Here is a 13,503-nt window from a genome sequence, read left to right on the forward strand (position 1 = left end):
TCGTGCGACGGGACGTCGGCTTCACTCGCATACGTGTGATGATCCTCGTCCAATCCACAGAGAGAACGTCGACTGCTTTGCGAGGGACTCTCTCACGGGCGACACGGAGTGAAAACTCTCCAGCGACGTAAACGCGATATTCCGGTGGGATAAGCAGCGACGCCATCGGTTACGTGAGGGTAGTGTGGAGTTACCAGCTGCCCGCCGCGTCACCCTCTGCGAAGGGGGGGGTTTCAAATGAAGCGCTGGTGCTGTGGAGGCAAATATGAATGAAGGGACGAAACGGAGTCTCTCATTGGAGGAAATCGAAACGTAATAAACCAGTTAGGGAACACAAAAGACTCGCCGAGACGCCGCTCTTTTACATGGCAGTTTATTCTTCACACACAATCATTTATTGAATAACAACAATTTTGGCACTTGCAGCAGTGAAGTCCAAAGTCTATTAAGAAACAACCACACAAAGAGGGCCCCCTTAACCCCATGGACTGTATGGAAGCTCCGGTCACGTCACACACAATACAAAGGGCTCGGCTTCCAAAACTAATCTCCCAAATTTCCAAATCTGGGAGGCAGCGTCCATAAGGCCTTCACAATGTGCATCCGTCTGAAAAAACAAAAAAAAAAAGCCCCCCCCATGCCCCCCCCACACACGTCCCGCCATCTGTCAAAGAAGGGAGCCAGCCCTCTGGACACTTCGAAACACTAAAACCGACGTCAACGAGCGCATCCTTCATGGGTGTAACCCCCCCGCCCGGCCCCGGCCCCCCTTATAAATTCAGTGCACATTCCGTCCAAAGCATCAGCCCTCAAAAGGAGTCAAATTGTTAATTTAAAAAAAAATATTTTAAATGAGATGAAGAGTCTCTTAAAAAAAAACAATCATAGGAGGAACCTTTTAAGATCACGCAAGATCACAGTTTTAACATTTATAAAAGAGAAAAAAAAAAAATATATATATATATATAAATATGCATATTTTAACAAAGAACTCTTGCCCCCTCATCTTGGATTGTCCAGTCGACGTTGAGAATTCGTCTCCCGTCTTTAGCGAATTACTTGAGATTTTGGCAAATCGATCCCAGTGCGCATTTTTCATTTTTTTTCCCCCCACCAATCATTTACAAAATCCTTATTTTCTTTAAAAAGCATCAAAAATATTAGCACCCTGGGGGTGGGTGAGGGGGGGGGTCTTCTTCACTTGGACTTTTGCTTCTCCTCATCAGAGACGAAGTAGGGGTTCTCCTGGCCCTGGCACAGGTACGAGTAGCGCGACGGGTTCTTGTTCTTGAAGGTCTTCAGGTCGTCCAGACTGACGTCGTAGGTCTTGTTGGCCTGCAAGGAATCAGACGGGAGAATGAAAGGCGCTTAAGGGGGGTCAACTGGCAAGAACCCCTCTCTATAGGAGTAGTTTGGGGACGCACTTTGATTTTTAAAGGGAGAAGCCGCATAAGGCGGGCGTTGCTCGGGCACATCAGAGGACAACAAAAATGGCGTCAATGGAGCTTGGAGACTCCGATCTGCTTTGAACACTCAAGCTTTGTATGACCTGCTCTGCCAGCTGCCACTTGGGTACATCACTTGACGAGGTTAGAAGAGAGGAAGGCAGCCTGTCTGAGAGGAAAGGCCAATCTGTCCCAGGATGGGATTGGATGGGGTGGGGGTTTTGGGTGGGACCAAGTCATACCGGCGGAAGAGTCGGTTGGTGGGCGGAGCGACATCCTGTCGGTGCAGGTGGTCATCTCCCACTCGAGGGGCCCAGGATGGCAAGGCTGCTTTGGTCTTTTTCTTAGTCGCTTTTACGCCAAAGTCAGTGCCCTGCAATGTGCACCCCTCTAAAGTGTCACGGGCGTTAAGAAATTTCAGGGGTGTCCGATCATTTTTAAAAATGGCCCAGCTCATCATCTTCAACAAGATGATCATCAGATCACTGGATAGTGGGATGCCATTACAGAAATAGACCACCCTGGGTGACCCCCCACCCTGAGCCCAGGACAGATGCCCCTGTTTCACAGCCGTTTGCTGCCCTCCCATGGCACTACTTGTGCAATCAAGTCCCAGAAAAGAAAAACCTTGAAAAGGTTTAACAAAACTACTGGAGGAGATGATGGACCAACTTTGGGGGTAAGCGGACCGAACGACTGGAGGAGCTTCCTACGCCCCCATTTCCTAGCTCTCTTAACCCCCCAGAGAGATGGCTTAGCACTTACCGCTCCGATCTCCTCATCTGTTCACCAGATGGCAAGTGCTGCCATTTTCCACCATCTCCATGTGGTCGGCTCCCACTCAAGGTGCCCAGGATGGCAAAGGCCGTTTGGTCTTTCTTGGTAGACCACCGAGCACCAGTCACTTTTACACCAAAGTCCACCACATGTGGCATTAAGAAATTTGAGGGGCGTCTGATCATTTTTAAAAGCTTTCTTTGCTTCCCCCGGCCCGAAATGAGAGAAAAGTACAAACATGAATTCTGATCTCCGGGGGGTCTTGTTTATAAAACTTTGGATGGGTTCAAGCATTAAAATAAATATATATATATATATATATATATATATTATATATATATATATATATAATATATATATATATATATATATATATATATTATATATATATATATATATATATATATATATATATATATATATATATATATATATATATATATATATATATATATATATATATATATATATATATATGCCAAAAAACAGAAAACTCATACGTGAAACAAAATAAATAAACCTGATTTTTAAAACTGGCACAGCTCATCTTCATCAAGAACATCATCAAATCACTGGATAGTGGGACGCCATTACAGAAATAGTTCATTTCTGCACAGACCACCCTGGGTGCCCCCAACTCTGCCCAGAGCCCAGGACAGATGCCCCTGTTCCCCAGCCGCTTGCTGCCCTCCTATTAAAACACTTGGTACGAGGACGGCAGTCAAGTCTCAGAAAACCCTTGAAATGGTTCAACAAAACTACTGGCGGAGATGATGGACCAACTTTGGGGGTAAGCGGACCGAACGACTGGAGGAGTTTCCTACGCCCCCATTTCCTTGCTCTCTTAACCCCCCAGAGAGATGGCTTAGCACTTACCTCTCCGTTCTCCTTGTCTTTGTTCACCAGATTGCGAGTGCTGCCATTTTCCACCATCTCCATGTGGTTGGGGTCCCACTGAGTCGTCACGCGGGGAATCCTGGGCACTTCCTGCTTGGGCCACGTCGTGTATTCGTTTGTGGAGTACGGGCTGCTGTACCAAGAGCTGCTCCTCGCCCTTCACATTGTATGTAAAGAAGAAGAAGAAGAAGGACGACGGAGGTGAGACCAAGAATTGTCACAAAGTGCATGCAGCACAACTTGGGCATGCTGTGGAGGGTCCTACGAGCCCACCAAGCACAGGGTCGGAGCCAAACTGAAGTTATAAAGCAGCAGCAGCCTAAGGAGTTTTAATGGAAAAGTGGCTGCTGTGAACTCTGCAATGAGGAATCCCTTCACCTGTGCCCACGGCACACAAAATGGAGGGAAGACCACTCAAGCCCACTAACTCGGGACTCGCTTGCCGTCCACACATTTATATAATGTGGTCAGTGATGCCAGACCCGCCATTATGAACTCAAAGCTTTTTGCTTTTTCCCCTAAACTGAGGGAAAAAGTACAGACATGAATTCTGATGTCTGGGGGTCTCACATATAAAACTTTGAATGGGCTCCAGCACAAAAATATGGATGTGTCAAAAAACAGGAAAATGCATACATAAAAAAATCCAATTTCAAAACCCTGGCGGACGCACATTTCTGTGCAATTCATCCTTATACTGTAAGTCAATTGTCTCGTAAATGTGTGCATGTGACTGCGCCTTAAACCCCGCCCAGCGGCCACCTTGAAACCACCATATATGGGCTATGCTAATGAACCTCATACATATGCAATCACAACGCTGCAGGCCGTCATGGACTGGAAGAGCCGACACCTACATGGCACACACACACACACACACACAGGCACCAGGAGTCTTATGGTCTTCACGGCATTGTAGCTCCTCCTGTGTGCACAAAGTGCCCGCATCTGAGCAGGTAGCCACTATGACCAATGGCATCACTGCTGTCACTTTGAACAGTGCAGGCCACATGAAAACATTGAGGATCCAGCTAGTAGGAGATTCGCAAAAGCAGGGCTAATGCAAGTGTTGGAATGACAAATTTGTTTTAGTACTATAAATGTTTGTGATGTACCATCTGTTGGAATGACAAATACAATTTTATTACTATAAATGTTTGTGGTGCTCCATCTGTTGGAATGACAAATACAATTTTATTACTATAAATGTTTGTGGTGCTCCATCTGTTGGGATGAAAGACAGACTTGTCCGTCTATTAAGATGGATACAGAGACAGAAGAAAGGTGCTGTATGACAGACAGACAAGAGATCGATACAAATGGACTAAAATGAATACATAAATAATAATTCTAGGTTTAATTTAAATAGCAAATTTCCTTAGCTGAAAGCACACCACAAATACTCAAATGAACACAACTTGAGCAAAAAAAAAAAAAAATGTTGATTAATGTTTGATATCAGATACATGAAAGTTAAAACAGGAAAGAATCCGCAGAAATCTGAACAAAATCACAATTTGTGTGAGCTTATGTCGATATTCCAGTCACCAGGATGGTAACAAATGATAAACTGGAGGAGTCTGGATTTTGTTATTGGTGTCAGATACGTGCTGCACACACAGAGAAAGGCGCTATATAACAGATACACCCCTCTCTGTGCCCAGCAATGGTGATCATGGTGGACGTGTGTGTGTGTTTTTGACGGTCGTTCTTTAGTTTTTCCCTTTGGCTCTCACTTTGCGTTACTCTCACGTCTGTAGACGAGTCACACACTTGCACGTTACGTTGGCGTCACACACAGCACGCCCGATGGGAACTCATTCATGTCTCGTGATCCTAAATGGACAGCTGAATGGAGGGGCCATGCAGGGGGAACAAGAGGATTTCTAGGACACCCCCCGGACTCCCGTCAGATTTGGTGGCCTTTTCAATTCATTATAATGGCTGAAGTGTGGCAGACCACCAACCCCCAACTCACCTATGACAGCAGAAAATGATCAGCGCCAGCAGGATGAGGAGCAGCACACCACCGAGTACACAAGAAATGACCACCACTGCCAGAAGATAAGCTGCAATGAAAAGGAAAACCGCTATTTGAGTACGGACGCAGTATAAGAGACACCGATTCGTCACTACAAGGTCACATGGCCACCATCTTGAACTTTGGGGGTCTTTGGCCTACAGACAAAGTTACTTTGTGACCAGCCGTAAAGGGGGTCCTGGCCGGCTGAGTTTTGGAGGACCTAAAAGCAGAAGCATGGCAGACACTGTTGGCGTCGTTGCCACTTTTAGTGCCATATTGGCCATTGATAGCCTGTCAGCCAATCGGAGATCACCACTCATCTAAAGTGGCCTTCCAGGGAAGGCGGGGTGAGCAGGCTTATTCTCACAGTGCGTTACGCCAACCCTGATAGCCACGGTGCCATCATGTACCCACTGACCACCATCATTCACAAGGCTGCTACTGGGGGGCGCTACTCACATTCATTGCAGTTGAAGCCTCTGTAGCCAAAGGGGCACCTGCAACGAAAAACAAAAGCAGCGTCAGTCGCCAGGTTGGACCTCCATTAAGAGCATTCAGACCCGCATGGCGCGGCATCACAATGGCAGAGATGAGGAGAAAAATCCCAGGGCCCACTGAAGACTTCAAAAGAGGGCTCCGCCATCACGTGGCCGCAGAAAAACAGCAGAAACTTACGGGACGCAGCTGCCGTTCTCCACCTTCATCCCACTTTCACAAGCTGCCAAAAAACGGAAAATAGAAAAACGTCAGCAAGCATTACAAGTGAAAAAGAACTTGGCGGCGTCTCGCTTCAGCAAGCGGCCCAGAAGCCACACGCCATATGTACCCTGCCACGTCAACATGAATTTTTAAGGGGGTGTGCAGACCCTCAAGGCCGTCAATGAATAATTAAGCGGTGCCCATATTGCAAAACACAGAAATTCATCCAAGCCTGTCCAGTGGGGGGTGGTAGTGGTGGGGTTCCCCACATGCCAAAATCTCAGTGGCGCCCCCCAGTGTAGAAAAATAAAATGAATACAAAGCTGCAGGCAAAGGCCCCGCTAATATAAAAGGGACAAAAACAAAGATGGGAGTGAAGACGAGGAGCCGGGTAGTCCAGACAGCAACTGGGACAATAAGGACAAGGTGACACCAGCATAAAGTGGGCAGAATTAGAGAGAAGGGGACTGGACATCACGAGGTTAAATAAAAAATAAAAAAGAAATCGAGTGAACCTGCAGAAGTGCTGAGCTCACGGTGGCACAGCTCTGAATGTGTGCCAGTGGAAGAGCCAGGACCAGAAAAGCACATGAAATCATATACAGAATGTGGGGAGGCTCATAGGGGTCCGTGGCAGGGGGCCATTTTTAGGCCCAGTGGGTGTGTGTGTGGTCAAGTAGTTGTGTCCCCCCACGTATTTAATGAAGAAAATGGCAAATTTGCATTCACGTGCCGACGCAATCAGTTCAGCCAGTTTACCCGTCGACACTTGGTGGGGGCACAAATTAATGGCACCCGCACCCACCAAATAGTTAAAAGGACCCTGAGGTAGTTAGATGGGGAGGAGAGAGCAGAACAACAGGAGAAGATGGTCGCGATTAAGAAGTGATAAAAGGGAAGGGAGACACAGAAAGGGTCTGCCCTGCGAGTGCGGTGGTCTCCTCATAGAAAGTGATGAGATTTGTAAAAGCAGTGGCAATGTGTGATGCGCCATCTGTTGGAATAGAAGGTGGGTCCCATTCTGCTGACTGTAGGATTGGGTGGTGTTTGGTTTGAAGAAATTACAGACTTTAGGTCATAGTATGGATAATGATGAGAGGTGACAGAAGGCGAGTCCAGGGGTCCGAGTTCCATGATGAAGGGGGTGCCTGCTTGATGGGGAGCGGGATGGACATGGTGAAGATCGAGGACAGTCACATGCAATCACGAGTTCAAGGACGGAGTGAACATCGAGACGCTAAAATCCCTCTTAGACACAGAGGAGGCGAAGTACACGAGGGGCTCGGTCATCGGAGGATCGCTTTTCAAAAATGGACAGGACCGCTGCGCTCCCTGGGGGATTTTGGGATTTTATTTCTTGAACTTTTTCATGGATGGTTAAGGAATGCACGTTTATGGACGTATTTATTGAGGGAAGACAGTTAGGACTGCCTTGGGACACTTGTTGAAAATTAAAGCACGTTTGCATTTTTACACCCCAATCTTGGTTGATTAAATGTCCTCATTGACTGGCTCATCTTGGTCAGGGTTATCAACGGTCTCGGGTTCAAGGAGATGGCAGCTACAGCAGTGTACACACACACTCTACAGTTTTTATATCTGTACACTCACACACACACACACATATATATATTATAAAAGGACGTGCATCAGACGTCCATCCATTTGCTATGACTGTCATTCCAACAGATGGCGCATCAAACATTGACACTGCTTTTACAAATCTATCAAATGGCATATAACAGATGCACATTGCATTTGTCATTCCAGCAGATGGTGCAAACACCTCTAGAAACGAATTTTATTTAATACAAATTTGTAATGTGCCACCTGTTGCAATAACAGATGCAAGGCATTTCATTGCTGAATACATTCCAACAGATGGCGCATCAAACATTGCCAGAGATTTGTAAAAGCAGTGTCATACAGCAGATGTGCATTGCATTTGTCATTCCAACAGATGATGCATCACAAACACTTCTAGAAATGAATTTTATTAATGCAAATGTTTGTGATGTGCCGTACGCTGGAATAGTGAATGCAATGCACTTTATTACTAGATACATTCCAACAGATGGCGCACTGCAATCGTTAATGCCGAGGTCTGCGTGGATTACTCCGATTTCAGCCCGTTCACATACACACTCTTCTCACATCGGTAGGCCGTGCTGCGGAGGTATCAGCAGATCTCAGGACCAGACTGATGCCCTCGACAGAACTCATCATCACCCTGATGTTAATCAGGGTACGAGCACAGCGGTGGTGGATTCCTAAATGGCCTCCATTTAAAATACCACACAGCGGAGTCATCATCAATTTAATGCTCTCGAATCCTCCATTAGGCTTCCAGCACTGAATCCCACTTCACTTCCGAGTCCCAAATAAGAAAGCAGGCCGCCTTTCTAAATGGCAGTGGTTATCGATAATCGATTTAGTGGGCACCATCATCCAAGGAAACTTGCCAAACATCTCAAGCAATGCAATGCGTACAGTTTGAGCAAATAAGAACCAGCACATTAAATGCCAACCGCCAAAGCGGGCCAAGCCGACGGTCACTGGTGACGGCCACCTACCCACACACTGCCTGGTGCTGTACACGGTTGCCACAAAGCCCTCTTTGCAGGTGCAGGTGATGGTACCATCCTTTGCAGAACACACAGTTGACGAGGAGTCACAGCCACCATTTGACACGGCACATGCAGGTTTTGCTAGGGACCAAAAATAAAAAAAACGGATTAAAAACGACAGGCAAGCCACCTCCAGAGAGGACATTCGCTGTCCCTTCCCACACTCACCAGTCCTTTAAAAAAACAGCAGCTGTTACGCTGTCCCTTAAATGTCCCGACTTACCCGAGAAGGTCGCCCTGTCCAGGATGCCACACGACGTGCAGGTTTCGATTAAATTGGAGATTTTGCCTGTGATGAAGGTGCTATTTATGTTGGAGGTGACTTGGTAGACGTTGTCGACTGTCGCCAAGATGCTCCCTGGTCTAAGAGGAAAATCAAAAAAGAGCAAACAATCGAGTCAACACTTCATTAGCTGCCGGGCTTTCGATTGGAGGAAGTTCTTAGAAAAGTAAGAGGACAGCAATTGGCCACCACTGCACTACTGGGCCAATCAAACAAGAACAGAACCGTCACGAAAAAGAAAGAAGAGCAGCTGCACGAGAAGTAAAATGTTCAACCAATGGAGTTCATTGTGGGTCGCTGTGCAGTTTAGTGTGTGTGTGTGTAAAAAATGTGCCGTGTGAGTTGGAGGTCCGTCATTCAGCCCACAGTTGGTCACAACTGAATTCTGTGTCCAAAACTCATCACCACCGCCATTGGACTAAAAGCAGCCCCCGGATTTGTCCCATCAAAGTGTCCCAAAAGATCAGCAGCCAAAGCGCCGCCACCCCTGAACAGCTCCGGTGCTGAAACGCGTCCCGTGCAGAAGGCACTAACCCTGCAGTACCAGCAGGTGGCACTGTTGCTTTTAGACTGAAAGCTCTCAGGAGTTGGCATTGCAATTGGCTATCTGAGATCATGGGAAGGTTTCTGTTACCCCCATTGGCCTGTGCACATCCTGAAATTCTTCAGAATGTTCTGGAACCTGACAAAGTCTGCCAAGGGGGATTTTACTCGGCTTTTACTGGTCAATTGGAGGAAAAGTGTGAGGTGCTGCCAGCCACTTGTAAGGATAAGGGAGACAATCAGGGCAATGCACAACGAAAATGGAGAAAAGACTTAGGGAAGAGACCACCATGGAGGGGTGGCGTATGGTTTTATATGCCAGGGAGAGGAACAACTGATGCCAACTTTGAGAAGTTTTGACGAGAACAGAAAGGTGGGCAGTTGGCAAGGGGATTGATTTGGAGAAGGCTTGTGATGGGCGGCCACATCAAAAGGTCTGGAGGTGCACCAGAGAAGTGTGAGGGGATGGGGAGGACTTGGGGACCAATAAAAGTCCTCGTCTAAAAGCAGTGCTGGGGTATCAAGAAGACCCCCAGTTAGAAGAGGTCTGCACCAGGAGTCTTCTTGAAGTCCTTGACCTGGTTATGGATCTGTTGAGTGGTGGGATCAAAAAACGGCCTCGTGCAGGGGACATGGTGTTGTGTACCACCAGAAACGAGGGAGTCAGAAGAATGGAGGAGTGAAGATTACTAGGAATAAGATGGAAGATCAGGAATCAGAAGTGAGCCAGCAGGAAGAGCAAGCGGAGCAGATCTGAGATGAGTGGTAAGAACAAGATGGACAGTTAGGGGCAGAGAGAGGACCCTCAGGGTGCAGTGGGGGAGGAACGACTGGATGAGGGTATCAGGAGTATTGTGGGAGAATTAAGATGAAGGTTATGAGGCGAGGCTTTGAAGATGGTGGTAAGGAGAAGATGTGTAGAGAGTTAGGATCAACAAAAGTGGGAAAGACAGCGCATGGACACGTGATATGGAGAAACGAGGAACATGTGGGCCACAGGGGGATGGATGAAGTGTTTGTTTGCGGGTCCCCTTTCATCCCACTCCAATGACAGCCCTGTGGTCTACGAGAACAGAAGACGCTTTACTCCCAGGTAAGTCGCGGTTCTCTCTTCCTCTGGAGCACCCGAAACAAAAGTGTGTGATGGTGGTGAACGCTTTTATGCTACAAGGATTCCAATTCCTCGTTGGGAGAAAATGTGCTTTGGAAGCAGTCGGAAGGTGGGCTACGTGACAGAGGAAGACCCCAAACCACGACAAATCATTCATAAAAACGGAGAGCGGCCGTACTCACTGGAGTTGGAGGACGCTGGAACTTATGTAGCCATTTGTCCCTTGAAGGATCTTCTTCAACTGAAAAGAACAAGAAGAAGGTTATGTCCCTGTGGCCACTGTGGATGGCCTTGTCCAGCATGCAGTGTCACAGTCACACAGCCTGTACTCTAACCCCCCCCTCCTCCCAATGTCACCCCAGTTCCTTCTCCAGCTTGTACTGTGGATTCAGGGGTCATCAGCCCAGGCGGAGGTCCGGAGCCCTCTGAGCGGGTCTTCATTACCCCTTACCTACTGATTCACATTCAGGGCCATCTTAATGCATGGGCATGCTGGGCAGCTGCCCGGGGGTCCGATGCTAATCACTATGTTGTTGCTTGATGAGTGGTTGGGTAGGTAGGGGGTCTCGGTGCACTGCTTTGCCGGGGGGTGGGAGGCTATAATGCTGGCCATGTTCACATTTCATGCCCCCACAGGATTGGCCGGGTCAGGCTGGACTCCCTCCTAATAAGAACTCCACATCTCTTTAGGACGCATCAGTAGCCTGTCTGACGGGAAGAAATGGAGGATCCATCCTTGATTCGGGGTTTCTCCCAGCCTTTCCCCACCCCATGTGTGCCTCATTTTATTCATATTAATTTTTGTGGTGCGCGCCCGCCCCAAGATTTTTTGCACATTTTCAGATTTTTGATGATATCGAGATCCACCCAACAGCAGTAAATTTTAATTTGGGATGGCACTATTGGCAGAAGTGCTCAAGTCTGGATCAGACTGGGGCAGCGCCAATATTTTTGTGTGCGACACACATTTCAAATTAAAATCCACGTGTTAATCAAACATGTCTGTCTTGGGTTTTCATTCAATACTACCGAGCACACGAGAGGTGACGACGTTGTCACACGTCACGCCCTTCTGTCACCTCGAACACAACACTCATGCCTCGTTCTCTCTCTGGGGCTCCCCAGTATATACTGTACTTACATTCCAATTATGACTGGAATATGCAATATGAACCCCCTTATGACCTCCATTTTTAAACCTGGTTAGCTCAGAATAAATGCATTCTAAATTTGTTTATTAAGATTTTTTTATTACATTTAATTTGTGTCAAGGCCACCACTGGTCCTCATGTGCGCCATACTTGATGTTCCACTCCTATGCTGTTTTACTATTTCAAGAGCAGTGGGTGCCCGTCTCTGTGGGAACCTGGGTGAATGTGCCAGGACCACAGACAGTTCGCTCCACAGTGTCAAGGGACCCCCAAACTATCACCACCATCCCATAAAAAAAAAACACACGTTTAAGATTCCCTAAAACCACCAATTTTTCCTTAATTTAATCCACACACACACACGGAGATCTTAAAATCCATCTCAATTGATAACGGGTCAAATCTGACCCGCAACAGCCTCGATGTACAAATATTTGTAGCACTTGCACAACAATATAATTTATTTAAGAAAAAATATCTCTTATAATCTTGGTCACTTTAGGAAGAGACACCAAAAAGATGGACATTTAGCGGTCAAATGTCAAAATGGGTCCAGTTTGAGCCGACTGGTATGTAAGGTTTAAGGACATCTCAGTGCTGTGCCACCACCACCGCATTTCACTGTAGGGACGTCGCTGCACCCCAGATGAGCGGCGCGTGGTTTCTTCCACACATGGTGCCAATATCTTGGCTTCATCAGATTGCAGAATCTTATTTCTCACCATCTGGGAGTCCTTAAGATGCCCTTTTGCCAACTCCAGGTGGGCTTCCATGTGCCACCTGGCCCCCTCCGTCAGTGAAGTGTTGCAGTGCGCATCACCAGCGTCTCCCTGAAGCTAAAGCAGAGGGCCGCCTGGGCTCTCGGTCACCTCTCTTCTGCCCAGATTGCTCAGCTCCATGAAGAGCCGCCATCGTCCCAAACGTTCTCCATTTAATGACGGTGACCTTCTCTTCTGCTGCAGCCTTCCCCAGATCTTTGCCTTGACACCCACTCAGTGCTGCAGGCGACTCCTTCGACTTCACGGCTTGGCGTTTGCTCTCCTGACGCTCGTTTTTTTCTTTACACAGACCCTTGGAATGAGGGACCAAGTGACATAGTGGAGAAGTAGGGCTTTGGGGACATTCAACTTGATGTGACTTTGGGAACAATTCAGCGACTATCATCGGTGAGCTCTTTGGTGGTCCGCCATCGTCAAATTGTTCTAACATCCTTAAGGTCTCAAGGCGAGTCTGCAATAGCAGCCATTAGAGATGGCACAGCTGTGGGCAGAGCCCAAGGGAGTCCCACACAGACGGTGGGCTCATAAACCCACAGCCCAATCAATCAAGAAACCATCCACCACAATCAATCAGAGACCCCCCATCATCTGTGGGGGTTGGAGCGCGAGGGGGTCCCAGTAATGCGCTCGCCCCCCTCCCAGTTCAAACCTGTTGCTCCCGCACTTTAAATATCAAATGAAAGGGCATCACAGTAGCAGCCATTTCTAAACTTTCAACTCTTACCTCGGACACAATTTTACTTGAAGTTTCCAGAAAACTCTGACTGGTGCTGATGGCCATGTCTGAGGTGAAACTGCTGTTGATGTGCAGAGTGCCAGGAAAGGTCTTCACTGGGGGGGGGCAAAAAAAAAAAATATTTGAACACCAGACGTTAAACAAATGAAGCCTTCAGATGGCCAACAAGTCACCGCCGTTCCCACCCAGACCTCCCAGTCAACGTGAATGCCTTGGTTACGGCTGTGCCATCAAGCCAGCAGGAGTGACCTCCCCGTTGTGACCTTCTGAAGATTTGTGATGGGATTTTGGTGAAGAGCCACACATGAAATGCTGGGTGGCAAACTGGGAAGGGCAACTGGGGGTTTATTGGAGTGAGGAGTATGAAGGGTCACCGCTGGACTTCTCATCCTAATCAAACCTTTCAGGAGTGAAAATCTCACATAGTGAAGC

At 47.5% G+C, this 13,503-nt stretch overlaps 1 protein-coding gene across 1 annotated transcript in view; it reads right to left on the reverse strand.

The window, feature by feature from the left end:
- Window positions 1–769: 769 nt before the first annotated feature.
- Window positions 770–13,503, reverse strand: part of si:ch211-198m17.1 (protein HEG homolog 1) — a 50,088-nt gene continuing 37,354 nt past the window's right edge. The window contains exons 4-12 of the mRNA XM_039739522.1: window positions 13,060–13,166; window positions 10,588–10,646; window positions 8,692–8,831; window positions 8,415–8,549; window positions 5,818–5,860; window positions 5,602–5,639; window positions 5,098–5,188; window positions 3,099–3,276; window positions 770–1,335 (exon numbers count right to left, since the gene is read on the reverse strand). Coding sequence (XP_039595456.1) covers window positions 1,198–1,335; window positions 3,099–3,276; window positions 5,098–5,188; window positions 5,602–5,639; window positions 5,818–5,860; window positions 8,415–8,549; window positions 8,692–8,831; window positions 10,588–10,646; window positions 13,060–13,166 — 929 coding nt within the window. The 3' untranslated portion in view covers window positions 770–1,197. The remainder of the gene's footprint in view (window positions 1,336–3,098; window positions 3,277–5,097; window positions 5,189–5,601; window positions 5,640–5,817; window positions 5,861–8,414; window positions 8,550–8,691; window positions 8,832–10,587; window positions 10,647–13,059; window positions 13,167–13,503) is intronic.

The sequence above is a fragment of the Polypterus senegalus genome, chromosome 17, assembly GCF_016835505.1.
Source record: "Polypterus senegalus isolate Bchr_013 chromosome 17, ASM1683550v1, whole genome shotgun sequence".
Lineage (NCBI taxonomy): Eukaryota > Metazoa > Chordata > Cladistia > Polypteriformes > Polypteridae > Polypterus > Polypterus senegalus.